Source organism: Bubalus bubalis, chromosome 14 (assembly GCF_019923935.1).
Source record: "Bubalus bubalis isolate 160015118507 breed Murrah chromosome 14, NDDB_SH_1, whole genome shotgun sequence".
Lineage (NCBI taxonomy): Eukaryota > Metazoa > Chordata > Mammalia > Artiodactyla > Bovidae > Bubalus > Bubalus bubalis.
Window position 1 is genome coordinate 50,628,283 of NC_059170.1, and position 27,811 is coordinate 50,656,093.

Sequence of the window (27,811 nt, forward strand, 5' to 3'; positions counted from 1 at the left end):
TCACTTACCCTCTTTCCACTGTTTTCACAGAAAGAGATACACACACACACACACACACACACACACACACACACACACACACACATTCATTATATATACAATGAAGCTGTACCTGCTGACCACTGCCTTTTTCTAGACGGTCAATCATCTCCTCAAACTGCAATGGGCAGATGTCCATTTTCTTCTTCAGTTTATTCACAAATACTTCATCTTCAGAATCCAAATCATAATCGGGCTGCTCAGCATCCAAACTAAAAGCTGACAGAAGAAACCACACGCGATCATTTACCGTGTGGAAACACGGACAGAAACCTCTCACTGATATCTGGGTTATCTCTAGGGAAACAGGGAAGATTTTTAAAAAGATTTTAGTTTTCAGACTTGAAAACAATCTAAGCTTCCTGCATTTAAAGTTTAAGAAAGAAGACCATCTTTATTGTTAAAAGTGATAAAAGACTGCCTGTGACCTGTGACCCCATCCCACACAAAGCAAACTAGAAGCCCACTAGTAAAAACAGAAAGAGATTGTTAAATGCGCAGGGTTGAACTGAACAAAAATTATGTAGCTCAAAAATGATAAAATATCAGCAATTTCATGGGATTTAATACCATAATAGAAGGATAAGGGTTTTAAGTAAGATTGTTTCTAGAATGCTTAAGTCCTATTTTTTCTAGAATGCTTAAGTCCTATTTTGTAAATTATTGAACCGCTTCACTGACAGCTCGGGGGTGCTATTTGAAGCTGAAGTGTTAGCCATGGCCAATAAGGGTAACAGCTGTCACTCAGTGCGCTCATTCCTGCCGAGGTTTGTTCCCTCATGAGAATCACTGTCATAGTGAGAGAAATGGGAAGTTTTCCTTTCAAGGAAAATTTCCCTTTCAAAATTTGTCAAGATTTGGAAAAAAAAAAAAAAAAAAAAAGGGCAAGAACCTTTGCTTTACACAATACTGTCAAATGTTGTTCAATTACTTTGCAAAATTAAACTAGTTTGATAATAATGTAAGTAAAATATTAAGAAGCTTGATACCAAAATCTGTCTCATACCTTTTCCTTCCCTTAACAGTTCCTCCCAAGTTCCCACCACCTTCAAACCCACAACCGTGCAATTGTATGAGGCCCTTTCTGACAGGCCTCGCTAGTTGCATCTGCACATTATGACCCAGCAACATCAAATTCCGTTTGTTTCAAACAGCAGGTCCTCTCTCCCTGTCTTCAGGCCTTTACATTAGCTCTTTCCTGCCTGGTCCACCAGGCAAACAACTCATCTTTACAAAACCCAACCTGACATCAACTCCTGTGGAATCCTTTCTGGACTGCCCCCCACCCAATAAGTGGTTCCTAACTATTTTATCTTTTTTAGAAGTTACGAACCCTCTCTCCCCCAAAAAACATGGTGTAAACATATAGTATTTTACATAAGTTATAAGCAGAAAATTCAAATGTCCTTAAAACAGCTTGTGGCACTAAGGTTAAAAAATTCCTGTCCTAGATCACTCCCCTTCTTTTGTACTACTGTTACACATACTTAACAATCTTATTTGCTAAACATTCAAATATGCTCAATTTTCTTGAGCGGAGGGATTGTATCTCATTTATTTCTGTCACACTGAACACTCAACTCCTCAGTCCTTACCAGGGTCTCACATCTAGAGGCACACAATGCTCATCTGTTTCTCATAAGTGGTGATAATTTTGGTCACCAGTCAAGAAACTGCCCAATATTCCACTGTGTTATCTCTGGCCCATGCCCTCCTCCACCATCTCGTAACTAATAAGCAGTTTGTGGGGAGAGCTTAAGACCATGCAAATACCCTGCTCCTCATAAAAATTTCCTCTTAGGTACACACATTGGTGATTCTTATGTGAGTCAGCCTCGATAATGTAATTGCAAAAATGATTTTCTGGGTTTCTTTGAATTATTATTTAAAAAACCTTTTATTTTGTATTGGGGTATACAGCCGATGTGATAGTTTCAAGTGGACAGCAAAGGGACTCAGCCACACATATACATGTATCCATTCTCTCCCGAACTCCCCTCCCATCCAGGCCACCATAAAACACTGAGCAGAGCTCTTTGTGCTATACAGCAGGATCTTGTTGGTTATCCATTTTAAATATAGCAGTGTGTACATGTCCATCCCAAACTTCCTAACATCCTTTACTCCACCATTCTCTTCGACATAGCACCATTCTGCTCTTGGCTGGCATTCTCTACTGTAAAACCGTGAGACTAATCTTCTCTACCACTTAGCACTTTGTTTATTACCAGTATGGAACTCAGGAATTTTTACTTTTACAATGGTTCACAATTCATTACTGTACTCAACTATTCCATTGCTTAAAACGTCCCCAAACTAGCCAGCAGAAACTCCGATGTCCTCCTGTGATATGCCTCTACCATTTTTGTGAGTTCTTAATTTCTGGCATAACAAGATGTTCAGGTTTATCTTGACTTACCCTCCCCCAGCCCTGGGATCAGCCATCTTTCCACATATTCTTGGTCCTATTTAGTGGTTACAGACCAGGGACTAGGTGTTAGATGTGCTTATTGCTACTGAATATTTTTGCTTCTTGGCTTTACCAGTGGACAGAACCAGAAATGCACAGATCTTTACACACACACACACACATTCAAATACACAAGAAGACTGCCTTTTAAGAGAGACTTCCTTTGAGGATAAGCAAGAGAATCTTGAGACTCAAATTTGAGGGGGAGGGAGGGGAGATTTGTTCCTGCCTATTCAGGTCAGAACTGTTTTGTCCTTTCTTACAGAATGAATAGGAAAGGAGAAGTCCTAGTTGTACAATCTCAGTTCAGTCGCTCAGTTGTGTCTGACTCTTTGCAACCCCATGGACTGCAGCATGCCAGGCCTCCCTCTCTATTACCAACTCCCGGAGTTCACCCAAACTCATGTCCATTGAGTCGGTGATGCCATCTAACCATCTCATCCTCTGTCGTCCCCTTCTCCTCCTGCCCTCAATCTTCCCCAGCATCAGGGTCTTTTGCAAGGAGTCAGTTCTTCACATCAGGTGGCCAAACTATTGGAGATTCAGCTTCAGCATCAGTCCTTCCAATGGAATATTCAGGACTGATCTCCTTTAGGATAGACTAGCTGGATCTCCTTGCAGTCCAAGGGACTCTCAAGAGTCTTCTCCAACACCACAGTTCAAAAGCATCAATTCTTTGGCGCTCAGCTTTTTCTATAGTCCAACTCTCACATCCATACATGACCACTGGAAAAACCATAGCCTTGACTAGATGGACCTTTGTTGGCACAGTAATGTCTCTGCTTTTTAATATGCTGTCTAGGTTGGCCATAACTTTCCTTCCAGGGAATAAGCGTCTTTTCATTTCATGGCTGCAATCACCATCTGAAGTGATTTTGGACATCTAGAAGCTTCCAGATCACCAATCAAAAGAGAAACAACATTAAGACCCCTTGGACCAGGAGATGTTGAACACCACTCTCAAACAGCTGAGGAAGTATTAACAGTTTGGAACTAAAGCAGGGATAATGGTTTTAAAACAGGTTTCTTCCTTCAGTGCTCTGATAGGATAAAAGGGAGAAAAGTACGATCTCTTTCCTAAACCTATTAAAGACAAGAATAACATTGAAGATTTTCCAAATAAATGTTCAATGAAATGTTAACAGATAATATGTAAAGAATACATCTGAAAAATGCTGGTTAAAATAAACTTTCCTTTTTAATTGCAAGGTTCCCAGAGCCTACAGAGTAATATGTATTTTAACTCTGGGGTAGAGAGGGAAATATAACATGCAATCATTCTCAAATGTTTCTAATCACTACTTTTTAAGGCAATACTATCATCTTGAAAACTCCAAGGAATAGTCTGTGTAAACATTAGCTTAAGAGTTTTATAAAACAGAAATTATAAGAATTGAAATGAACCAGTCTATATACATAATTTGATACAATGTACCCTTCATAAGCAATGCATTAGACTACCTGGCATTCAATGTTCAATTGCAACTTTGCAGAAATTTGTAATATAACTAGCCTTTTCTTGTGTATTGTAATATAAAAGTCAATACCAATTTTTAAAAAATTAACATCACTTTTACACAATCTCTTCCAGAAAATAAGAGGAAACACTACCTAACTTGTTTTATGAGGCCAATATTACTCTGATACCAAAACCTGACAAGACAAAGCACACATTCACAAAAAGATTAACAATATCTTTCACAAATTTAGATGGAAAACTTCTCAATAAAATCCCACCCAACAATGTATGGAAAACACACACACACACATACCCTCCACAGCCAAATGTGATTTATTCTAGGTATGCAAGGCTGGTTCAGTATTTGACAACCAACCAAGGAAACCCATCACATCAGAGAATAAAGAAGGCAGGAAAATCACATGACCTTATTAACTGATGCAGAAAAAGCAGCTGACAAATTCAATAGTCAGGATAAAAACTCCCAGTACACTAGGAACAGAGAACTTTCTAAACCCCCTTCAGGTGACATAATGCTTAACGGTGAAAGACTAAACTTTTTTCCCTTAAGATCAGGAACAAGGCAAGGATATCTGCTCTCAACACTGTATTCAAGTTCTAACCATTATACTAAGGCAAGAAAGAGAAATTAATAACATACAGGTTGAAAAGGAAAAGCAAAACCATTTCTATTTGCAGACTACAACATGATTTTTTTCCACTTAGAAAATCCCAAAGAACCTGCAAACATCTTCTAGAACTAACATGCAATTTCAGTTAAGGCCACAGGACATATGCTCAGCATACAACTGAACTGCATTTCTGCATACTGACAATAAACAGGTGGAAAGAAAAATCAAAAGTGCAATACCATTTTCAATTGTGTCAAAGAAAACAGGTATATAAAAAAAAAAGTACTAAAACACCATGGATCTTCATGATGAAAATTATAAAGTGTCAACTAAAGAAATCAAAGGCCTAAATACCTGGAGAGTCATATTGTGGTCATGGACTAGAAGACAACACAGAAAAGATGTCAGTTCTCCCTACAATGATCTATAGATTTAAATGCAATTCGTATCAAAATCACAGCAAGTTTCTTCGCAGACACAAACTTATTCTAGTGGCATTTTTAGGGAAATATTTACAGGGAAAAGCCCTAGAATGCCCAACACAATCTTGAAAAAAAAAAAAAAAAAAAAGGAGGAAGCATTTCCCCAATGTTAAGGATTATCATATAGCTGCAGTAATCGAGACAGTGGTACTATCTTGGGATAAACACAGGGATCAGTGGAGTAGAATACAGAACCCACAAATAGAGCCACATCAATATGCATAATTGATTCTTGTTGAAGAAACAAAAACAATCAATAGAGGAGGGATCATTTTTCAATAAACAGTGTTGGAGCAATTAGATGCCCAGAGTGGGGAGTGGGGGTACACACCGTGACCTAAACGTCACAGTCAAAATAGATCACACACTTAAATGGACAACTATGAAACTTCTAGAACAGGTCATAGGAAACCATCTTTGGACCCTGGGCAAAACAAAGACTATTCTTGGAGTTGATACTAAATGGATCTAACCAAAATTAAAAACTTCTACTCTGTGGAAAACTGTTAAGAGAATGAAAAGACAAATTATATACCGGGAAAAAATATTTCCAAATCACGTATGACAAAGACTTCTGTCTACAATATATAAACAAACAAAATACTCAAAACTTAACATCAAAATACTCTCATTAGAAAATAAGTAAGACACGCACAATCTTCACCAAAAAGGATATGTAGATGGCATAAAACACATGAAAAGATGTTTAACATATTAGTCATTTAGAGAAAAACAAATTTAAAGTACAGTGAGACATCACTGTATACCTACTAGAATGGCTAAAATTAAAAAGTGATAACCTCAAATGCTGACAAGGATAAAGGAGAAACTGGATCCCACATACACAGCTGATGATACCGCAAACAGGCATAGCCTTCTGAGATACAGAGTAGACATTCTTGTCAAACTAAAACTGGATGACCCAGCAACTACACTTATAGGCATTTAACCCAGATAAGTAAAGATTTATGTTCACTCAAAAATCTGTACATAAACGTTCACAGCAGCTTTATTTGAAATAGTCAAAATCTGGAAACGACCCAGTCTCTCTCTGAGTGAGCAATGCAACCTGCTGCAGAGCATGTTATGGAAGACTGCTCAGGAAGAGAAAGGAACGAACTACTGATACATGCAACAGCTTGAATGAACGTCAAGGAGGCTATGCTAAGAGGATAGAGTCAGTCTCAAAAGGATATACATTCATAATTCCATTCACGTTACCTTCATCAACAAACATAATTACAAAGATGGACAACAGATGAGTGGTTGCCAGAGGCTAGGAGTGCATTTAAAGGAGCAATAAGGTGGAGTCTTGTGATGGTATAACTGAGTATCTTAATTGTGGTGGTGAATATACAAGGCTTTACATATTCTGTGAATCTACAGTCATGTAAGACAATGTTAAAAGAAACTCAAAGTCAGCTAACAGTCATTTGGCTGACAGTGTTTATAAACTTTCCAATGTAACATGTCTTTCTAAATTTGTACTGATGAAAAATATTTTTTCCCCAAATAATTTACAATTCTGCTTCCATTTTATTACTGTTATTTGATTACAATGTCAGCAGTCAATGCCTTTTTAAATATAGTACCCTGACTTTTCTGACCACAATTTAACCCACAAGCTACCAATAAAATGGAATTTGTGAATTCTGGTCATCAATAGAAAAGCACCTATTTGTAAAACAAGCATTCGAAGCTTTTTTTCTGATAGTAATGATAATGTAAATTGAGTAATGTAATTTTATCTTGCTCCATCCTGCTTTAACCTGATAGCATATATTCATGAAATAATACAGCCAGTGGCTGTGGAATGCAGTGTGGTCCTGGTTAACATATACAGCAAGGATCCATTCTGGAATTTCACACTGACATGACTTTCCAGAGAATTAAGGTTTTAGGTCCTATTATTGGTAAACTTTGTTTAGAATGTCTGTGTTTTATATGTAATTAAACACGAGTAGGCAAGAAAAACACACGCCATTTGTTTGGTTTACTTCAAAGTAACCTTTAATAAACTGGAAAAAATTTTTTTCTAAAGAAAAAATTTTTTTCCTAATGAGTACAAGCTGGAGGTAAAGGTGAAAAAACATCGCAAGTTAAAAACATCAAATGCTAACACAGAACTGGTAAGAGTCAATATGGGCATGTTTACTTGTGGTTTTCATTATGTAAGAAATAGTTTTTAAAAAATGCTTAGAACCCAGGACAAAAATTAGACCATATGGAGAAAATGATAAATGAGTTAGAAAAGTAGATAATAAGCAAGAAACTAGGTAAAGCTAGTTGCTCTATGTCCACAGAGAGAACAATACAAACAAAACAGATTTATACTGTTCTGTAAAAAGTTTAGACAGGCCCCTGGAAAAAGCTCTTGATCATAAAGACAAGACAAAAATGAAAGCGGTTAACACCTTTTCCTTAGCAACCCTGCAATTACACGTTTAGTGGTCCACAACATGGGGACCAAATGAATGAAATAAATTCACCTAAGTTTACAAGCTCTCAGCAGTTCATCATCAAATGTGATTAAGCTATCAAAGGGTCATTTCCACTGAAGACCTCTATCAGTACCAAGTGACACAAGTTACCAATTAAAACACGAAATTAAAAAAAAAAAAAAAAAATCATGAGAATTCCCTGGGGGTCCAGTGGACTCCATGCTTTCACTGCCAAGGGCCCAGGTTTGATCCCTGGTCAGGGAACTAAGATGCCATGAACTTATGGGGCTTGGCCAAGAAAGAAAAAAACAGAAACACAGATGGGGCTGGCAAACTATGGCCTGTGGGCCAATACTGGACTGACACATGTTTTTGTCAAGAGAGTTTCACTGGAACACAGTCATGCCCATTTGTTTAAGTACTGTCTATTGTTGCTTTTGTCTGTAACTGCAGAGTAAAATAGCTGTGACGGAGACTGAATGACCCACAAAGTTTAAAACACAATCTGACCCTTTACAGAAAAGGTTTGTTGACTTCTGACTTCTACTAAGAAATTCTTTAAGGCAATTAGTATTACTATTTCTGAACAGTAAGAAAATGATTTCTACATCTAAAGGTATACTCTTTATCCTACTCATCTACAGTAACAGAAGATGCCATGTTGAGATTAAGCTAAAATAAAAATCTAGGCTGAAACTGTGTTCTTTCTTGTCAGGCGGGAATCTCAAGCACAAGTGTAAAAGGTGAAAATGGCTCTGATAACTCTCAAGCTGATGCTGGTCAATGAAGGGGCCCCCAACAGATAAACATAAAAATCTGTTGAGATATGTAAGAACACAGTACAAGATACAGTCATCAAGAGAGTAATCACTTACGCTGTATGTGAATGAGCTGCTTTGGCATCTTGAATTCCCCAGGATATATAGACTCATAGTAAGCGATGTTACTTTCTGCTTCTGGGACTGGTATAACCATGTTATCCCTCTTCTCGCCATACACCTGCTGTGCTGAAATAGCCCGCTGAAGATGGTGTTCCTAGAAAGAGGGAGAAACAGGTACATTTACACATTAAAAAACGAGCAATCAGAACATACAGCCTTATGAAGAAGTTTCTTGTTTATTTATTTTTAAAGTAGAGGGATTTTTAGTGGCCTTGTAAGGATGCTAACAATATAGTTGTGGTGAAAAGATTTTGAGTATAAACAAGAAGATCTGGTTAGATACACTGTGTATTTCAATTTAAGAAAAGGCACTGCACTGAAATTGAGGATTAAATTATATAAGATTAAAAAAAAGGCTGACCAAAGCTGTTACTTAAAGTTTGCACTTTGCAGATGAATTTTTTTTTTAAAGGGGTAAAACATTTGAACTTATTGTATAAAGAAAGCAGGCTATGTATAAAAAATATTTTATGGATTATAATCACTTATTCATACAGTGCTTCAGAAGAAGGGTACAGATTATTTTCTCCATTTTTAGTTGATGAAACTGACACAGATTCAAACCTGGTCTTCTGTCCCAAGGAATACCCTTTCTTATGAATTTCCAGAGCCCTTTTTGGACGGTAGTAAAGTACAGGGACTGAAAGCACAGGCTGCAGGGTCTGTGACTCCTGGCAAGACACTTCATTCCTCTAAGTCTGTTTCCTCCAGTAAAAGAAAAATTGAATCTTACAGGGTTGGTTGGGAAGATTTAAGTAATATAAATGTGCATTAGATGTTCAGTATAATGCCTGGCACCTAACAGGTGCTCAAAATGAGCTTCGGTTGAGTTGCCACACAGGAAGATTTTTTTACCAGCTGCCATAAAAGTACCTGTTCTCATCCACCCCTATCATCACTGAATTCTGGTAAACATTTCATTAAATTAAAACTAGTTTTAAAAATACTAGTTTTTAAAATATTTATATACAAGTTCAGGGATGAAAAACATTCCAACAGTATGAAGACAAAAATTTCAGTCTCCATCAGTAGCCTCTGGTAATTTTATGTATACGTAGATTTCAATTCACAGCTAGGAGTCTTCTGAGCGACCTGACATACCCTGACATATCCCCTTGACATATCCTGGAGATTGTTCCATACTGATACTTTTACTACAATTTGTGCAACAGCAGAAGTGCATTTCACTCTGTGGATGTGGAATACACACTCCATTAGTTACTTAACCAGACATTAACTGATAAGAGAAAAAAACAAAACAAAACCAAACCAAACCTGGAAACCACCTAACGCCTATCCTTCTCCCTGAATGCTGCAAACCCAACCCTGTACTATGATATATAGGAGATACCTATGTGGGCCCACGAGAGCCTCTGTAGGACAAGGAGAGATGCAAGTGCTCAGAGGGTACATGAGGTGACAACACCTATTCTGACCATTCTGTGTAGGAATCCTTAACATCTCTCTTCAATTTTAAAATCACCCATCTTGTTATTTTTGGTTAATTTCTTTACAGTGAGTTTTTCTTCCCTTGAGTGTTGCCATTTGCTCACTTTCAAAAGGCCTGCTTTCCCTTTTCTCATTGATGTTTAAATAGGTGGATTATTTTCCTTTTCAATATTAAGGAAATTAGCCCCTGCGTAATAAAATTGACAAATATTTTCCTGAAGTTTGACTGGTCATTTTAATTTTTTTCCTTGTAAGAAAGTTTTACTAGTCAAATTTATCAACATTTTCCTTGATGACTCTGTTATCCTTAATAACAGGTATAAATTGTACAGTTGCAAACACTGGTATGTAAACAAACCCTTTCCTTTTTATAATGCATTTGATCTCTGATTCTTGTGGCTCTTGGGAGCTGGTGGAAGCAGTGTGCAGGGGGCAAGAGGGGGGACCGGGAACAGGTTGTGGTCCCAGTGCACTGGCCCTGGAAGCCTGAGACGCAGGTGGGGAGCTGGTCACAGGCGTGCCCTTCCCCTCTCAGATACCCTCTCATGGCAAGAGCAATTTTGTGACCCATGCCCCCCCTCTACTTACACCAAACTCAAGGAGGGAGTGAGGGAGCAAGGCGCGTTATTCTTAATTTGCACTTTGTTCTTAATCAGTTAGCACGTCTCTGTGTAGGTGAACATGTGAGAGATGGTTGACCTATTTTTTGTATGTAAGGAGAGAGAGCAAGCCACTATCCTAATGTCTAGCATAAAATCATCTATTTCCCTTAATGACTAAAAAATGTCCCTTTATAACTTCCTCTTGCATTTGAGAGTATTTCCAAGCTCTTCCTCCTTATTCTATTCAAATGCTTCCTATGTCACTATTTAACGTGTTTTTTAAAAGCGCAGCCTCAGACTATTTATTAACTAGTGCTTTTTAAACACTAAATTCACTCCTCACAATTCTTTTTCAAAAATTTCCGGGCTATTTATTTTTCTAGATGAACCACAATGAAATTTACTTTCTCAGCGTGAGATGGGACCACTAAGGCCTTTAGATGTTTTGCAGTGTGGTGGTGAAGAACAGGATTTGTATCAGGAGTGCTCTGGACTTGTATGTCAGCTCCACAGTCTACCAGTTCTAGGACTTTGGGGCTTGGGACAAGATAGTTATACCAGTAAGTTTTATTACCTCTAAGTGTACACTGTGTATCTATCATAGGGGACTGTGGTCAAGATAAAACGCCTGAGACATACTAATGTACCTTTCACTACTAGAGAAGTTGAAGTTTCCCATATGCTTGTTAATATTTATATTCTCCCTAGTGTTAACAGCTTTCTGTAGAAAGACTTTTCCTGATGTTCATATCCATTTTTCTATAATTGTGAAATCAAATTTTTGTTTCTCAATATTATAGTAAATACTGCTTTAAAAAAAACCTTACACATGGTTTTTGTTTTATAAAATATTTGACACAATTTCCTCATGCTTCCCTGGTGGCTCAAGTGGTAAAGAATCCACATACAATGCGGAAGACCTGGGTCTGATCCCTGGGATGCGAAGATCCCCTGGAGATCTTCCTCATGAGGAACTTCATAAGGACTCAAGGTATGTGTAATATACAACAAATAGGTTATGGTTTTCTAAGCCTGAAAAACCTCAATAACTGGGATGTAACTATAACTTTAAACTTTCCTATTTACTGTCACCCTGTGTATGTACAAGGACTTGAGGATTGAAGGGGGCCACACACAGGTGCCAGTGTGGCCAGAGTGTGGTGAGGGGCACACAGGGTGGTCAGCATCAAATCATGCAGAGTCATGGGCATGTTAAAAATTCATCCTTGTACTAAGAGCAATAGTGTCTGAAGGGTTTTCAGTTCAGTTCAGTTCAGTCGCTCAGTCGTGTCCAACTCTGCGACCCCATGGATCGCAGCACACCAGGCCTCCCTGTCCATCACCAACTCCCGGAGTTCACTCAGACTCACGTCCATCAAGTCAGTGATGTCATCCAGCCATCTCATCCTCTGTCGTCCCCTTCTCCTCCTGCCCCCAATCCCTCCCAGCATCAGAGTCTTTTCCCATGAGTCAACTCTTCGCATGAGGTGGCCAAAGTACTGGACTTTCAGCTTTAGCATCATTCCTTCCAAAGAAATCCCAGGACTGATCTCCTTTAGGATGGACTGGTTGGATCTCCTTGCAGTCCAAGGGACTCTCAAGAGTCTTCTCCAACACCACAGTCCAAAAGCATCAATTCTTAGGCGCTCAGCTTTCTTCACAGTCCAACTCTCGCATCCATACATGACCAGTGGAAAAACCATAGCCTTGACTAAACGGACCTTTGTTGGCAAAGTAATGTCTCTGCTTTTGAATATGCTATCTAGGTTGGTCATAACTTTCCTTCCAAGGAGTAAGCGTCTTTTAATTTCATGGCTGCAGTCACCATCTGAAGGGTTTTAGTTCTTATCTAAAAAAATAGATCAATTTCTATAAAGCAGAATATGTGCAGCCTTTAAGTGGTTTAGAGTTAATATTTCAGTTCAGTTCAGTTGCTCAGTTGTGTCTGACTCTTTGCAACCCCATGAACTATAGCACACCAGGCCTCCCTGTCCATCACCAACTCCAGGAGTTTATTCAAACGCATGTCCATTGAGTCAGTGATGCCATTCAACCATCTCATCCTCTGTCGTCCCCTTCTCCTCCTGCCTTCAATCTTTCCCAGCATCAGGGTCTTTTCCCATAAGGGCAGGTCTTTGCATCAGGTGGCCAAAGTATTGGAGTTTCAGCTTCAGCATCAGTCCTTCCAATGAATATTCAGGATTGATTTCCTTTAGGATGGGCTGGTTGGATCTCCTTGCAGTCCAAGGGACTCTCAAAAGTCTTCTCCAACACCACAGTTCAAAAGCTTCAATTCTTCGGTGCTCAGCTTTCTCTATAGTCCAACTCTCACATCCATACATGACCACTGGAAAAATCATAGCCTTGACTAGACAGACCTTTGTTGGCAAAGTAATGTCTCTGCTTTTTAATGTGCTGTCTAGGTTGGTCATAACTTTTCTTCCAAGGAGTAAGCGTCTTTTAATTTCATGGCTGCAGTCACCATCTGCAGTGATTTTGGAGCCCAAAAAAATAAAGTCTGACACTGTTTCCACTGTTTCCCCATCTATTTGCCATGAAGTGATGGGACTGGATACCATGATCTTGGTTTTCTGAACGCTGAGTTTTAAGCCAACTTTTTCACGCTCCTCTTTCACTTTCATCAAGAGGCTCTTTAGTTCTTAGCTTTCTGCCATAAGGATGGTGTCATCTGCATATCTGAGGTTATTGATATTTCTCCCGGCAATCTTAGATTCCAGCCTGTGCTTCATTAAGCTCAGCGTGTCTCATGATGTACTCTGCATGTAAGATAAATAAGCAGGGTGACAATATACAGCCTTGACATATTCCTTTTCCTATCTGGAACCAGCCTGTTGTTCCAATGTCCAGTTCTAACTGTTGCTTCCTGACCTGCGTACAGATTTCTCAAGAGGCAGGTCAGGTGGTCTGGTATTCCCATCTCTTTAAGTATTTTCCAGAGTTTGTTATGATCCACCCAGTCAAAGGCTTTGGCATAGTCAATAAAGCAGAAATAGATGTTTTTCTGGAACTCTCTTGCTTTTTTGATGATCCAGTGGATTTGATCTCTGGTTCCTCTGCCTTTTCTAAATCCAGCTTGAACAACTGGAAGTTCAGGGTTCATGTACTGTTGACGCCTGGTTTGGAGGATTTTGAGCATTACTGTACTAGCATGTGAGATGAGTGCAATTGTGCAGTATTTGAGCATTCTTTGGCATTGCCTTTCTTTGGGATTGGCATGAAAACTGACCTTTTCCCGTCCTGTGGCCACTGCTGAATTTCCCAAATTTGCTGGCATATTGAGTGCAGCACTTTCACAGCATCATCTTCTAGGAATTTAAAGAGCTCAACCTGAATTCCATCACCTCCACTAGCTTTGAGAGTAATATTTAATGAGATGGAAAAATCCATCAACTTATTAAGTAAAAAGAGATCTGAAAATTATATGTTCAGGATATTTGTCTTTCATCTTTTTTAAAAGAAAAAGACATAATTGAACGTACACAACTATAGCAAAAAGTTTCCAAGTAGCTGAGCACAATCCTCTCTACACTCTTTTATCTGTCTACCTGCTGTGTCTCCCGTGGCCTTTACTGTCCTCTGATGTCACATACTTGGCTTGTTTGCTGGTGTCACCACTTCCTTCCCATCCCAAACTAAGCATCATGAGGGCAGGGATTTTTGTCTATTTTCTTCACTGCTAAACAGCCACCCCAAAATAGTGCCAGGCACAATGCACGGCGCTTAAATATGTACTGAATAAACGAATATGTATGTAGGTATCTGTGAATATACAAAAACACAAAGAGCACAAAGGTGCAAGCATGCACACATTCCCGTCAAATTTCAAAGTATGTACACCAGTTAACAGATCACCTCCAGGTGATACAATTTTGAAACACTTCTATCATTTTATTTTCCTTATTTTCTAAAATTCTTTTTAGTTCTTTTTGACACGCACACAAAAATTGAGTACATCTCACTACATGATTTTCTAAAACAAACGTAATTTCTAAAAGATACAATTTATTTAGTTCAGCAAAACCCTTCCCATTTAAGTCAAGTTTAGTTCAAGAGTAAAAATTATACTTGTAGGCAAAGAAAGTTATTCTTAAAACCCCAAACTATATATACTTATTTCTAAGGGAAAAAAACCCACTAAATTATATTAAAGTAACACTTCAATTTTAAGTTAAAATGAAATTTTTGCTTTGAGTAGGAAGATGTATTATAATAAAATAGTGAAGTCAAGCAGCACATGAGATAAATTAGAATAAGATGAGCTGTGAATCCAATAATTACAAATTGAATGCTCTGACTAAATATCTAAGATGATCCTATCCTAAATTACAATTATATAAAAAGTCAGATGTTCCTGGAAGATAGTATCTATCAAATGAAACTTTTAAATACATCTACCTGCAGCACTGAGTAAGCCAGCCTGTCCCAACTGTGTTCACTGGAATACTTAATTTCAGATTATCAACAGGTAGTCTAATAAAGAGTCTGACAGTTTAAAAAAGAGATAGAACGAACACTGGATTTTTAAACTCTAGGAATGAAAGTTTTAAACACGTTAATGTAAACTGGTTGCTCATGAGGGAGGGTTCAGTGGTACCAAATTTACGACCACAGAATCATTGTTTCAGAATCTATTAATAGTTCATGAAGAGCTTCTGTAATACAGTGTGGGAAATGCTGGTTCAGGACAACAACTAGAAATACAGAGCAGAACAGCAGGGCTGGAGTCTGCTCATTAATTTAGTCTGTATTTACTAAGTGCCAACTGTGTGCTTGGCCTGAGAGCACAGTGGTAAATAAAACAGACATGGTTCCTGACATTGTAATAGGGATGACAGATAGCAATAAAACAGTCCTAGGAAAAACTGCAAAGTGTGATAAGTGCTATGAAGGAAAAGTACAATGAGTTATGGGAAATATAAATAAGAAAGGGATTTCAAGGAGAGTATCATTTTCACTAGCGAAAAGTGACATGTAAGCCAAAATCTGTAAGAACAGGAGTTAAAAGATCATTTTAAGAAAAGGAAATAGCTGTGTTTGAAGACCATTTACTAGTCTGGCACCTTAGGAGGTGCCTGAAACTTTAATATAAAGTTTCTTTATATTAAAGAATATTTTACATATTAGGCTCAGTTTCAGAGTTAATCACCAAAGCACCAAGAACAATTGCAATTTTTCATGAAATAACAGAGGCACACCTCTCAAATCTGATCTTACAGGGAAAAAAGTAAATACAATTAAATAATCTAAAGAACTTTTTAATATTCAATCTTATACAAAATGGAATCAGATAAATTGTAACTTATGATTAAGCATGCTACTTTAAAAGTTTCTCACACTGCAAGTAATTATAGATAACGTTTTCTATCTATAGCAATGTGAACAATGAAAAGGAGGATCAGAAAAGACTGAACAATAATCTTTGTGTCTCCATGAACCCTGCAATCATGGGCTCCAAATATCCACTTTTGTTACCTCTGCTCACCGAGGGCATTGGAAGAGTGTGGGACTTCCTCCCAAGTCCAGCAGGTCACTCTGCTACTTATTTTTTTATTTGTAATATGTAATATTCCCCCTCTAACAATGTTTTTTTCTTTTACTTCCCTTGTTATTTTTGCTTACCCCTAGAAAATTTTTGCCTTTTCAGGTGGCTTTTAATAGTCTTTTGATAAATGCATTGGCAGTACAGGCATATCACATATTTGAGGCATCAGAAATATCATTTTCATTGAGTCAGTTGAGAGTGACAGCGGCTATCTGCAGATAAGATCCACCCGAAGGGAAGCACTATACTGTGTCTGCAACATCCGTTCTGTGCCTTTGTTCACTGGGATGGACCACCATTCACCATGTTTCACCCCAAGCCCCTCAAATTTCCTCTTGTTCTTCAAAACCTGGTTTAAAAGGACCTTTCTTCTGCCTCCTGTAGTACTACATTCTCTACCTAAGAAATTGTGCTGTAATCATTTATTCATTTACACACTGATCTCCAAAATGTGAGCTGCTTAGATAGATGCTAGTCTAACTACCTTTATATTTTTTCCTTTAAAAGATGTATTCTCTTGTACTATTGGGGACCTCAATTCTTTAAAGAATGAGAACTAAATTACCTTTGTAATTTACTTAGCATCTAGAACTATATTTTGCTTTACTGCAGGCACTCAATATTTTACTCAATATTTTATAAAATATTATAGAAAAATGAAGATAAGTCTAAATTGGAAAAGGTATTTCTATCTGCTCTATAGGAAGTTCTAATAAATATTACCAAGCCAGAAACAATTATTCAAGGTTACACTGTGCAAATACCTATGCAAAGATTTAATTATATTCATTATTTATTTAAGCAAATAATGGCTTTAACAGTTAGCCGTAACAATTAAGACCACATTTATACCTTTTAGATTACTGAATTAAAAACAGCTTATTAAAAACAACAATATTGTGTAAGACTCCTTATGGGGACGTAAGTGATGACTCATTTGTAAGAAGCCACTTAAGAAGTTTAAACCCCTGATTATTTATGCATGGAGAGCCAGGCCCTTTTGCTGCCGGAGAGCTGAATCACTTTCTCTCCTGTCTCCTAGTGACATTTTGAAGAACCAGCCAGCAATGCCTAGGGCTCCAGCAGGGGCTCCTAGTTCCTGCATCCAAACACCCAGTTCCTGCCTGGCTCATTACAGCCTCCTGACTGATTTCTCTACTTTCGTCTGTCTTCATGGGAATAAAGAAACTAATAGTTAAAAATAGGTAAGTCAGGCCATGCCATACTTCCATCAAAATATTCCAATTATTCCCCACCCTCACTCAGAAAAAGAGCCAAAGTTCTTAAAACTGCTTACAAGGTCCAGTAGGATTGGCATTCCCCTTTCCTTGCTGCTCTCAGGCATTATGCTCCTCTTCACTCAATCTGCTCTCGTCAAACTGGATTCCTTACTCTTTGTCAAACTTATAAGAAATTAGCTTGCTTCCTCAATTTCAACTCCTGATTCAAAAGTCCCCTTTGTAGACAATTCTTTACCAGCTCTCCCACCCTGCACCCTCCAGAATGGCTATAACCGAAAAGGCTGACAACATCGTACAATCATAAGGATGAGGAACAACTTCAACTGCACACATGATCAGTGAGAAAAAGGGGCGCCAGATCTCATGAAACAAAATACACACATTCCACATGGCTCAGCCATCCCACTCTGAGGTATTCACCCAGGAGAAATGAAAACAAGACCACAAAAAGACCTGAATCAGAATTTCATGGGTTTTATTCACAAGAGCCTCAAAATGGAAACAGCCCAAGTATATCCATCCTCAGGAGGACTGGTGCACAAACTGTGGTTTAGTAACACAACAGAGGACCACTCAGCAACAAAGAGGAATAAACCACATACCCACAACTCAAGTAAGCTTCAAAAACACTAGGGTGAAGGGAAATAGCTTTGCACAAGAGTCCATACTCTTAGTCCATTTATGTGATGTTTAAAAACAAGCAAAATTAATCTTTGGTACAAAGAAAACAAAAACAAAAAACCTAGTAGCTGCTTCTGACGCGTGGAGGCAAGGATTGAATGGGGAAGGGAATGAAAGAGCTTTCTGTGATGATGGTAAGGCTCCATGTCTTCATGGGGGTTGGGTTATACAACCATAAGAATTTGTTACAATCCAGCTAACATACACTAAGTATTTGTGAATTTCTTTTCATGTAGATTTTACCTCAAAAGAAAAAAAAAGTCAATAAATACTGAACTCTAATGAATTATATGTATGCTGAAATATTTAGGGACACGTGCACTGATGCCTATAATTGACTTCAAAATGCCTTAAAAGATAAGAAGGACTGACAGACGGAGAGATAGCAAGTAGAGTAAAATGTTAATGGTGGAATCCAGCTACTGGGAATATGGGTGGTCACTATAAAATTCTTGAAACCTCACTGTATGTTTGAAATTTTTCATAATAAAATGTTACAAAAGTATGGAATCTCTTCCCTCTCCCCTCAATCCTACTGTATTCCTCGGCTCTGCTGTATTTTCCTGGATAGCACCTGCTTCCTCATAGACTACTGAATTTACTTATTGTTTTATTCATTATCTGTCTCTTCTTCCCAGAATATAAGACCCACAAAGGTAGGAATTTTTTGCTTTGTTTACCCCAAATCCAGAATTGTGCCTAACACATACAAGTAAACAGTAAATATTTGTTGAATAAATGAGCCAGTGAAATTACACCAGTTATTCAACGTCCACAAACTGTTCTGGTTTGAGACAGGTATTTCATTAAAAAAAAAAAAAATTTAAATTTCATAAAAGCAAAAACATAAAAAAGACAAATGCACTTTGCTTTTGTACTTAGAATACTCAGGATAAACAGTTAAAATAGCTGAAGACAGATTAGACTATTTGGCAAGAAAAAGAGCAGTTCGATACTTACATTTTCTACAGGAAATGAATGGTAAAAGATTCTCAGTCTATATTACTCTCCGCTTCTCCCAACTACTGTACTCTGAAATTAGTTTTACTTCTAGACAATGAAACAGTAAAAGAAGACCTTTGCTGAGGTCCAGGTGAAACACTCCAGTCTTGTTATTTCTCTTCAGTGTGAAGTATCTGTCAATTTAGTATTTCCCTTATCCCTTATTTGTACCCGATATCCCTTTATGGACGCAAGCTGTCAGTAGCGTCCTTGTTACAAGCAGGCCTACCTGATGCGGTGTTTGGTCATGTGAAAGGGAAGGGACTGAAATTAGTCTTTTTCTACTCTCATAAAGGTTACAATCTCATCAGAATGTTCCCCTAAATACTAAATTTTAAAAAGCTCAAAAGGCTCTGGGTTTTGTGTCAAACTTTATGCTGAGGATTTCTATACCTCCAATGCACCCCCAGAGAACCAGTAATCTGCTGTTATTTAAAATCTTTTTATCACACATTCAAGTAAAATACAAAGATTAGCACCCTAAAACAACAGTACTGAATAAACTGAACATCCAGTTCAAACTGATCTAAAACGAAACATGCTTATATAACCTAACACAAGCAAGGCTTGGTCCTTAGCCCTTTACATACTCGCTCCTGCAACTTCATCCACAATCACGGCTTTAACTACCATTTCTATGCTGATGACAAATTCAGAATCTTCCTCTTTAGCCCATATTTCTGTTGAACATTAGGCACATGTATAAAGACCTCTTATTACAAGTTCACTGATATATCCCATGTAACATCAACTCCCCACCTGCCAACTCTCCCAATCTGTCCCTCCTCGTGTACTATTAATTTCTGTGAATCACACCATCATACATCCAGTCACCCAGGAAGTCTTTATTTTTCCAGCTCCCTTTTGCTACCTATGTCCCTGTTTTCAAATCAGGCACCAGATCCTATCAATTTCTTCTTCATCTTATGTCTAGAAGTCTTTTAGTGCTTTCTCATCCCACTGTCACAGCCAGGCTGCAGTCAGCCTTCTTACCTCCAGCATCATACTACTGTCCACTTCCCTCTGTGGCTACTGCCAGTGGTCTTTCTAAAAGAGGAACAGGGCTTCCCTGGTTGTCCACACATTCACACTTAATCATTGGCTTTCTGTTGCCTTTAAGATCTTGGCAAGGCAAATGGAGTCCTTTATGACTGAGCTCTAGCTAATTTTGCCAGTCTAACACCTTACCATGCTCTACCCTGAATGTCCACATTCCAGCCACAGGGAGTGTCTAACAGAACTTTCCAATTACACGTATATGTGACACCTCGCACCCCATCTTTCATTTCAGTTCAGGTGCTCAGTTGTGTCCGACTCTGTGACCCCATGGACTGCAGCAAGCTGGGCTTCCCTGTCCATCACCACCCCTGTCTTTAAGTCCACCCAAATCTATCATTTCTTCATAATTCTACTAGGATATCTCTTTTAGAGAGTCTTTGAAAACAGGTATATGACACTATCACGACGGTAACATACAAAAGAGGTACAGGTGATTTTCTAAATATCTATTCAATTAATATGTTTATTGGAAACCAAACAACTCTGAATCCAGAAAAAAATTTCCTGACAGGAGTTTCAGCCCTAAGCTACCTGCCTCACATATACCAGAAAGGAAGGGCATAGCAGGCAGGAAAGCACACCAAGACCAAGGTCAGGAAGAAGATACTCCACTCTCAAGAGGACGTAGGTTCCCCAAATTGCTTATTAGCTGCAAGGGAAAAGTAGCAACCATACAGTGGGGAAACCAGGCCACACCCTGACTGGACGACCAGAATGAACAGCACCAACGAGAGGCAAACAATATTACGTGCCTCCAGAGGTGATACCATGAGAATACAGCATCCCTTATACAATGTGCTAGCAACACCTGAATCTAATGGAGAACACAACACCTGAATCTAATAGAGAAAATATCAGACAAACCCAAAATGGGATCACCCTATTAAAAAAAAAAAATCAAAGGGTCTCTAATCTTCAAAAATGTCTACATCACAAAAGGTGAAACACTTGTTAAAATATTTAAGGGTAAAGAGCCATGATATAAGCAACTAACTTCAAAAAAATCTGCGTGTGTGTGGAAAAAATTCTGTGTGTCGGGTGGGTGTGTGTGTGTGGGTGTGGGTGTGGGTGGGTGTGTGTGTGTGTGTGTCGGGTGGGTGGGTGTAAGACAAAAAGGGTGTGTGGAAAAACAGACAAAGCAAATGAGACACAATGTTAACAATAAGTGTACATGGATGTACTCCTCTTTTTCTTGCAACTTTGCTCTAACTTTGAACTCCTTTCCAAATACAGCTGATCCCTGAACAATTTGGGGGTCAGGAGCATCAATTAAATTCCCCATCAACTGAAAATCCAGGTATAACTTTGAGAAAAAAAAATCATTGAAAAAAAATTTTAATTAAAAAGAAAAGAAAATTAGAGTATAACTTTACAGTGGGCCCCCTGCATCCAGGGTTCTGCATCCATGGATTCAACTAACCACAGATCTATAGTGGTGTCTTATTTATAGAAAAAAATTCACATTATGAGTAGACTCATACAGTTCAAAACTAAGCTGTTCCCGGGTCAACTATAATAACTGTTTCCTTTAAACTAAGAGCAAAAGGAAATTGGGTGGGAGGGCTGGGAAGTAGACTCTATAAGCAAGAGTAAGAGATGTAAGTTCTTCCAGAATTGCTGCCAAGTAACTGCATGAACTCCTAAGTCAGTGACACCGGGACAAGCCTCAGGGTACGATTTTCTGAATAATGGTTCTAGGGACATAACTAGGTGTTACATGATTAAACAATTTGCTAATAGACAGTAATAGACAAGGCTAACGGTTTCTTTACTGTTAGAGAAGAATCCGAGGATTCTCGGTGGTTTCACATTTGCCAAAATGCATCATGATTTTCCAAATGAATAAATCCAGCAGTCAACATTTCCTAACTACGCACTGACTGTTGTTAGTGTGATTTATATAAATGTTTGGTGGGACCAAGTTTTTACTTTTCAGTAATAAAAAGGTAAATATTAAAATAATGTTACAAGGTTTAACTGGGGTATACAAAAAACAGTGTCTTCTACAATAATGGATTTCATCAGTTTGGGGAAATATAGCCTCCTGGTTCCAGTGTTCAACTCATAGTGAGCTGGTTTTTTACTAAGTTTATTTTTAAAAAGGAGGGCTGTGTTAAGACTACGAAATCTCTGGCAACAGAGCTCCCTTTTACAGACAGTAATACAGATGAGGGATTGGCACATTGTTCCCTGAGGGGCAAATCTGGCTCACCACCTGTTTTTGTAAATGGTTTATTAGAACACAGTCGAACTGGGTCATTTACATATCCCCATGGCTGCTTTTGTTCAACAATAGCAGAGTGGGTGTGACAGAGACTGTAAGGCCTGAGAAGCCTAAAATATTTACTATCTGACTGGTTATGAAAAGTTTGCAGATTCTTGATCTGTGCTGTTTAATTTTCAAGATGCAGCAGTCTGATGGATCACTGGCACACACAAAGCTTACTCTACCATTTACATGGTGAAAATGACAGAAGAGGGAAGTTCATTAAAAATTAGACCCCGAATCAGATACTTAATCTTCATTCTGAAAGCATATTATTTTCCTTTTCTATGTAATTGCTTTACAGTGTTGTGTTAGTTTCTGCTGGACTATAACATGCTCTAAATATACATATATCCCTGCCCTCTTAAGCAGCCCCACCTTCCCATCTCACTGCTCTAGGTCATCGCAGAGCCCTGGGCCGAGCTCCATGTGATGCACAGCAGTGCCCCATTGGCCGTCTGTTTTACGCCTGGTGAAATGCGCATGTTAACGCTACTCTCAATTCACCCTCTGACCCCTCACCCTCACCCTCGCGACCACCCCACCATGCACACACATCTTCTCTGCTTCTGTGCTTCTACTCCTGCCCTGCACACAGGCTCATCCGTACCATTTTTCCAGATTTCATATAATGTTAATATACAATATTTGTTCTTCTGACTTATGAAAGCATATTATTATATCAGTTAACACCTATTTCACAGGGAAAGTGAGGCTCAGTAAGGTAAATCACTTGCTCAAAATGGTGGAAGTAGGATTTGGACTGAGGTCTGACTCCAGAACCCCATCATCTTTCTACTGTAGTTTAATTCCTCCTTGTTGTCTTGCCTTTCCCATGAATGACTGAGTTCTGGCTGGTACTCAGGGGAGGACTCAGAATACTAAGAGAGAAGCAGAAAGGACTTTAATCAGCTGAAGAAATGAGTGACAGCATCGTGGGGACTAGGATTATTCGGAAGCTACAACTGGGTAAGTCAAGGAAGGTGAAGGTGAAGTCGCTCAGTCGTGTCCGATTCTCTGCGACCCCATGGACTGTAGCCTACCAGGCTTCTCCGTCCATGGGATTCTCCAGGCAAGAATACTGGAGTGGTTTACCATTTCCTTCTCCAGGGGATCTTCCCAACCCAGGGATCGAACCCGGGTCTCGCGCATTGGAGGCAGACACTTTAACCTCTGAGCCACCAGGGAAGCCCAAGTCAAGGAAGGAAGGGCACATTTCCTCACTTCTCTTACTCTTCCAAGTACTGTGCTAGATGAAAGCTCATCTAGTGACTTAACTACTAACAACACCCAGGCACCTGAATATGCAGGATGGGGCCTCTGCTTCCTTGTGAAGCTCACTACTCTTCATCATGCGCAGGTGCAGAGGCTCACAGCAAAGGGGAGAGCGTACTCTTCTCTAAGAAGTACTGCATTATCTTGTTGAGTGGGCAATAGAAAAACACTACAATCTGTTACTTCTTCCCCTGGACTTTCAACACTTTGTTTACCTCTGACACTCCATTTACCAAATGTGGAGCCAAAATAATCTTCCTATAGAAATAATTAGTATTATGAGTTTCCCTCAAAGAAGGGAATCGACTTTCAATTAAAAGCAAATTATAAAGGAACCCATTTGGCTTTAGAAGTACTGCATTTAGGTACTATCATTTAATCTACTATAAAATAGTCAGAGAACAGATATCAAATGACTTACCACTCCAAGGAGGCTAAGGACTCTGTGTGATAAACTAATAAGGCTGAAACAGAGCCACAAACTCAGATTACATTTGACCATCCCCTGTTCTATCAAAAATAACAGGTTTATCTATTGTACTTTCCTACCAGTAAATGTTGCAACCAAGACTTGGCTGTTGACACATTGCTTTTATTAATACTTTTATCCCATCAAAAATTTAAAATTTTAAACAGCCTCAGACATAGAAGACAAACTTATGGTTACCAAACGGGACAGTGGGGAGGGGAGAGGCAAATTAGGACTTTGGGATTAACATATACACACTACTATGTATACACAGTAAGGTCCTACTGTATACAAGAGGGAATTATATACAATATCTTACATAATCTGTAATGGAAAAGAACCTGAAAAAGAATGTGTGTTTGTGTATGTGTGTGTTTGTGTGTGTGTATATATATATATAAAAATAAACAATCACTTTGCAATATACCTGAAACTAATATAAATGTAAATTAACTATACTTCAATTTTTTTAAATGGTTAAAAAAATACATATATATAAAACTTTAGGGCTTGTATGAATGCATTTTTAAGGTAACAGGAAAATACTATAACACGGTTAGTTTGGGAAGAAGTGATAGTACATACATTGTACTTATTCACTTATGACCAAACCTAAAAATAATCTTAAAAAATTTTCTTCCTTTTCTTAAATAAAATCAAGTCTCTTGGTTTTACTAAAGCCATAAAACTCCCATGTAATTTCTGCAGTTATGCCTTCTGGAGTGGCTAAAAAAAGAAGGGTCTCTGTTAATCTTAAAACGTTGTTATTTATGTTTGTTTAAAAAAACACATTGTTTATTTCCCTCACTTACACTCACTCTTTAAGAAACAAACACACTGATAGAGAAAAATAAACATTTCATAATTTCAAATCATTCTAATTAATCTGTTATTTGGTGCCATAAAATATCAATATTTTCTTATATAAAATGTACTGTACAGAAAAATAAATTCTGACTTTATTGGAAGAGCCTGTTGGGTTCCCCTGGCAGTTCAGTTCCCTGGACTCAGTGCTTTCATTGCCTGGCGCAGGGAGGTGGGGTGGGGTGGGGTGCGGTGGGGTGGCACTCTAGCTCAGCCCCTGGTCGGGGAACTGTGATCTATAAAGCCATGCAGTGTGGCCAAAAAAAGAGATACTGCATCAGATAAAAAGACATACTATTTAACAGCACACATTTTTATATGTCAGAAGCTGGATTAGAATTCCAATTCTCAGTTCAGTTGCTCAGTCGTATCCCACTCTTTGCGACCCCGTGGACAAATACAGCATGCCAAGCTTCCCTGTCCATCACCAACTCCCAGAGCTTGCTCAAACTCATGTCCATTGAGTCGGTGATGCCATCCAACCAGCTCATCCTCTGTCGTCCCCTTCTCCTCCTGCCTTCAATCTTTCCCAGCATCAGGGTCTTTTCCAGTGAGTCAGTTCTTCACATCAGGTAGCCAAAATATTGCAGTTTCAGCATCAGATGTTCCAATGAATATTCAGGACTGATTTTCTTTAGGATGGACTGGTTTCATCTGCTTGTGGCTTAACATCTCTAAATCCTAATTTCCTTACTAGTGAAATGAGGTAACTGCCATTACAAGCATAAACTAAGAAATGCAGGTAAACCTCTTAGTACAATACCCAGCACACTTACTATATTAGCTCACTGTAATATAAATAATGAAACAAATTTAACCCTTTTTCCTACTAATAAAGGGCAGAAGAAGCTACCTAATTTACCAGATTGCACTGAGGATTAAATGAAGTTATAACCATAAAGCTCTGGGGCATTATTACTATATAAGGCTAATTATAATACTTTAAATTACTAAATTTCCTTCGCAGGAAAGTTATGACCAACCTAGACAGCATATTAAAAAGCAGAGACATTACTTTGCCAACAAGGGTCCGACTAGTCAAGGCTATGTTTTTTCCAGTAGTCACGTATGGATGTGAGAGTTGGACTATAAAGAAAGCTGAGCGTCAAAGAATTGAAGCTTTTGAACTCCAACTGGGGTTGGAGAAGACTCTTGAGAGTCCCTTGGGCTGCAAGGAGATCCAACCAGTCCATCCTAAAGGAAATCAGTCCTGAATATTTATTGGAAGGACTGATGCTGAAGCTGAAATTCCAATACTCTGGCCACCTGATGTGAAGAACCGACTCATTGGAAAAGACCCTGGTGCTGGGAAAGATTGAAGGCGGGAGAAGAAGGGGACGACAGAGGATGAGACGGTTGGATGGCATCACAGACTCAATGGACATGAGTTTGGGTAAACTCCGGGAGTTGGTGATGGACAGGGAGGCCTGGTGTGCTGCAGTCCATGGGGTTGCAAAGAGTTGGACACAACTGAGCGACTGAAATGAACTGAAATTATTAATAGAAATTGTTTATTGTAGCTATATATATGAATCAGTAACTTAATAGGACTAACTCAAAAATTTACTCTGTTTTCTTAAAAGAAATCCTTTCTCCCACTAATCCTACAAAAAAAAAAAATTTCAAACCTCCAGTTAATTTTTTTTTCGGGGGGCCACACCAAGAGGTTTGTGGGATATCTTAGTTCCCTGACCATGGATGGAACCCAGGTCTCCTGCTGTGGAAGCTCAGAATCTTAACCACTGGACCACCAGGGAAGTCCCATCCAGGTAATTTTTCCTGGTAGACTGTCACTGTTGACAAAACAATCCTAACCTCTGAAGATAATCAAATCTCACCTGAGGACTTAAGGACTTTATACAACAAATTTAGGTACCACACTACAGTAACCATAGTCAGTCACTTTTTCAGCTTTTACAAAACAATGAGATCTCTCCACACACAAAAGAAGAAAATGCATTGTAGTCTATAAGGAAGCCTCATTCTCACAAGTAAAATCAATGTAATTCATTTCAAAGATTACCTATACTACCCACTGTGTCCCACAATGGATATGAGATAAACTCCCTGGACATTTAACATCTTTTAATGCTACCTGAAACAAATCTCTTTCTTTTTCCTACTGAAATGAAAGAAAAATACTTAACCACTTTTATTCAAGGAGGAAGGATACATGGTTGCAAATCTTGAACATACTTAACAGCACTTTCAGGTCTAATCTTAACACAATTATTATCGCTTTTGTTGGTAAGTAAGAGAAAGGAAAGTATATTCCTTCTTGGCAGAGGTCTTTAGGTATTACACAAATTCTCATTATTTCACAGCTGAAAAAAATGAACTAACTAAATACAGCTTCCAGGTAATATTTAAGACAAATTCCTACAAAAATAAGTAAACCATGCTAAAAAAGTTTGTATCACTTCAGGAGTAATATTAAAATTGGTCAGAATGAAAGGTTGATTCCTCTACACATAAACAAGAATAAGCAATGTACTTTCATGACCTCAACTTCAAAGAAGCAAACTGTGGCAGACATAGGTAGTCCTTTTTTTTTTAAACTCTATAAAAGGCAAAAAGTTGGCTTAAAACTCAACATTCAGAAAACTAAGATCATGGCATCTGGTCCCATCACTTCATGGCAAACAGATGGGGAAACAGTGAAAGACTATTTTTTTGGGCTCCAAAATCACTGCAGATGGTGACTGCAGCCATGAAATTAAAAGACACTTGCTCCTTGGAAGAAAAGCTATGACAAACCTAGACAGCACATTAGAAAGCAGAGACATTACTTTGCCAACAAAGGTCCGTCTAGTCAAAGCTATGGTTTGTCCAGTAGTCATGTATGGATGTGAGAGATGGACTGTAAAGAAGGTGGA

General features: G+C 38.5%; 1 protein-coding gene across 6 annotated transcripts in view; it reads right to left on the reverse strand.

The window, feature by feature from the left end:
* Positions 1-27,811, reverse strand: part of EPC1 (enhancer of polycomb homolog 1) — a 96,688-nt gene that overhangs the window by 18,609 nt on the left and 50,268 nt on the right. For 4 of the 6 annotated variants that reach the window (XM_025264314.3, XM_025264313.3, XM_025264310.3 and 1 more), the window contains 2 exons: positions 8,399-8,558; positions 113-336 (listed from right to left, as the gene is read on the reverse strand). In XM_025264314.3, coding sequence (XP_025120099.1) covers positions 113-336; positions 8,399-8,558 — 384 coding nt within the window. The remainder of the gene's footprint in view (positions 1-112; positions 337-8,398; positions 8,559-27,811) is intronic. The other 2 variants (XM_025264311.3, XM_025264315.3) reach the window with 1 other exon arrangement.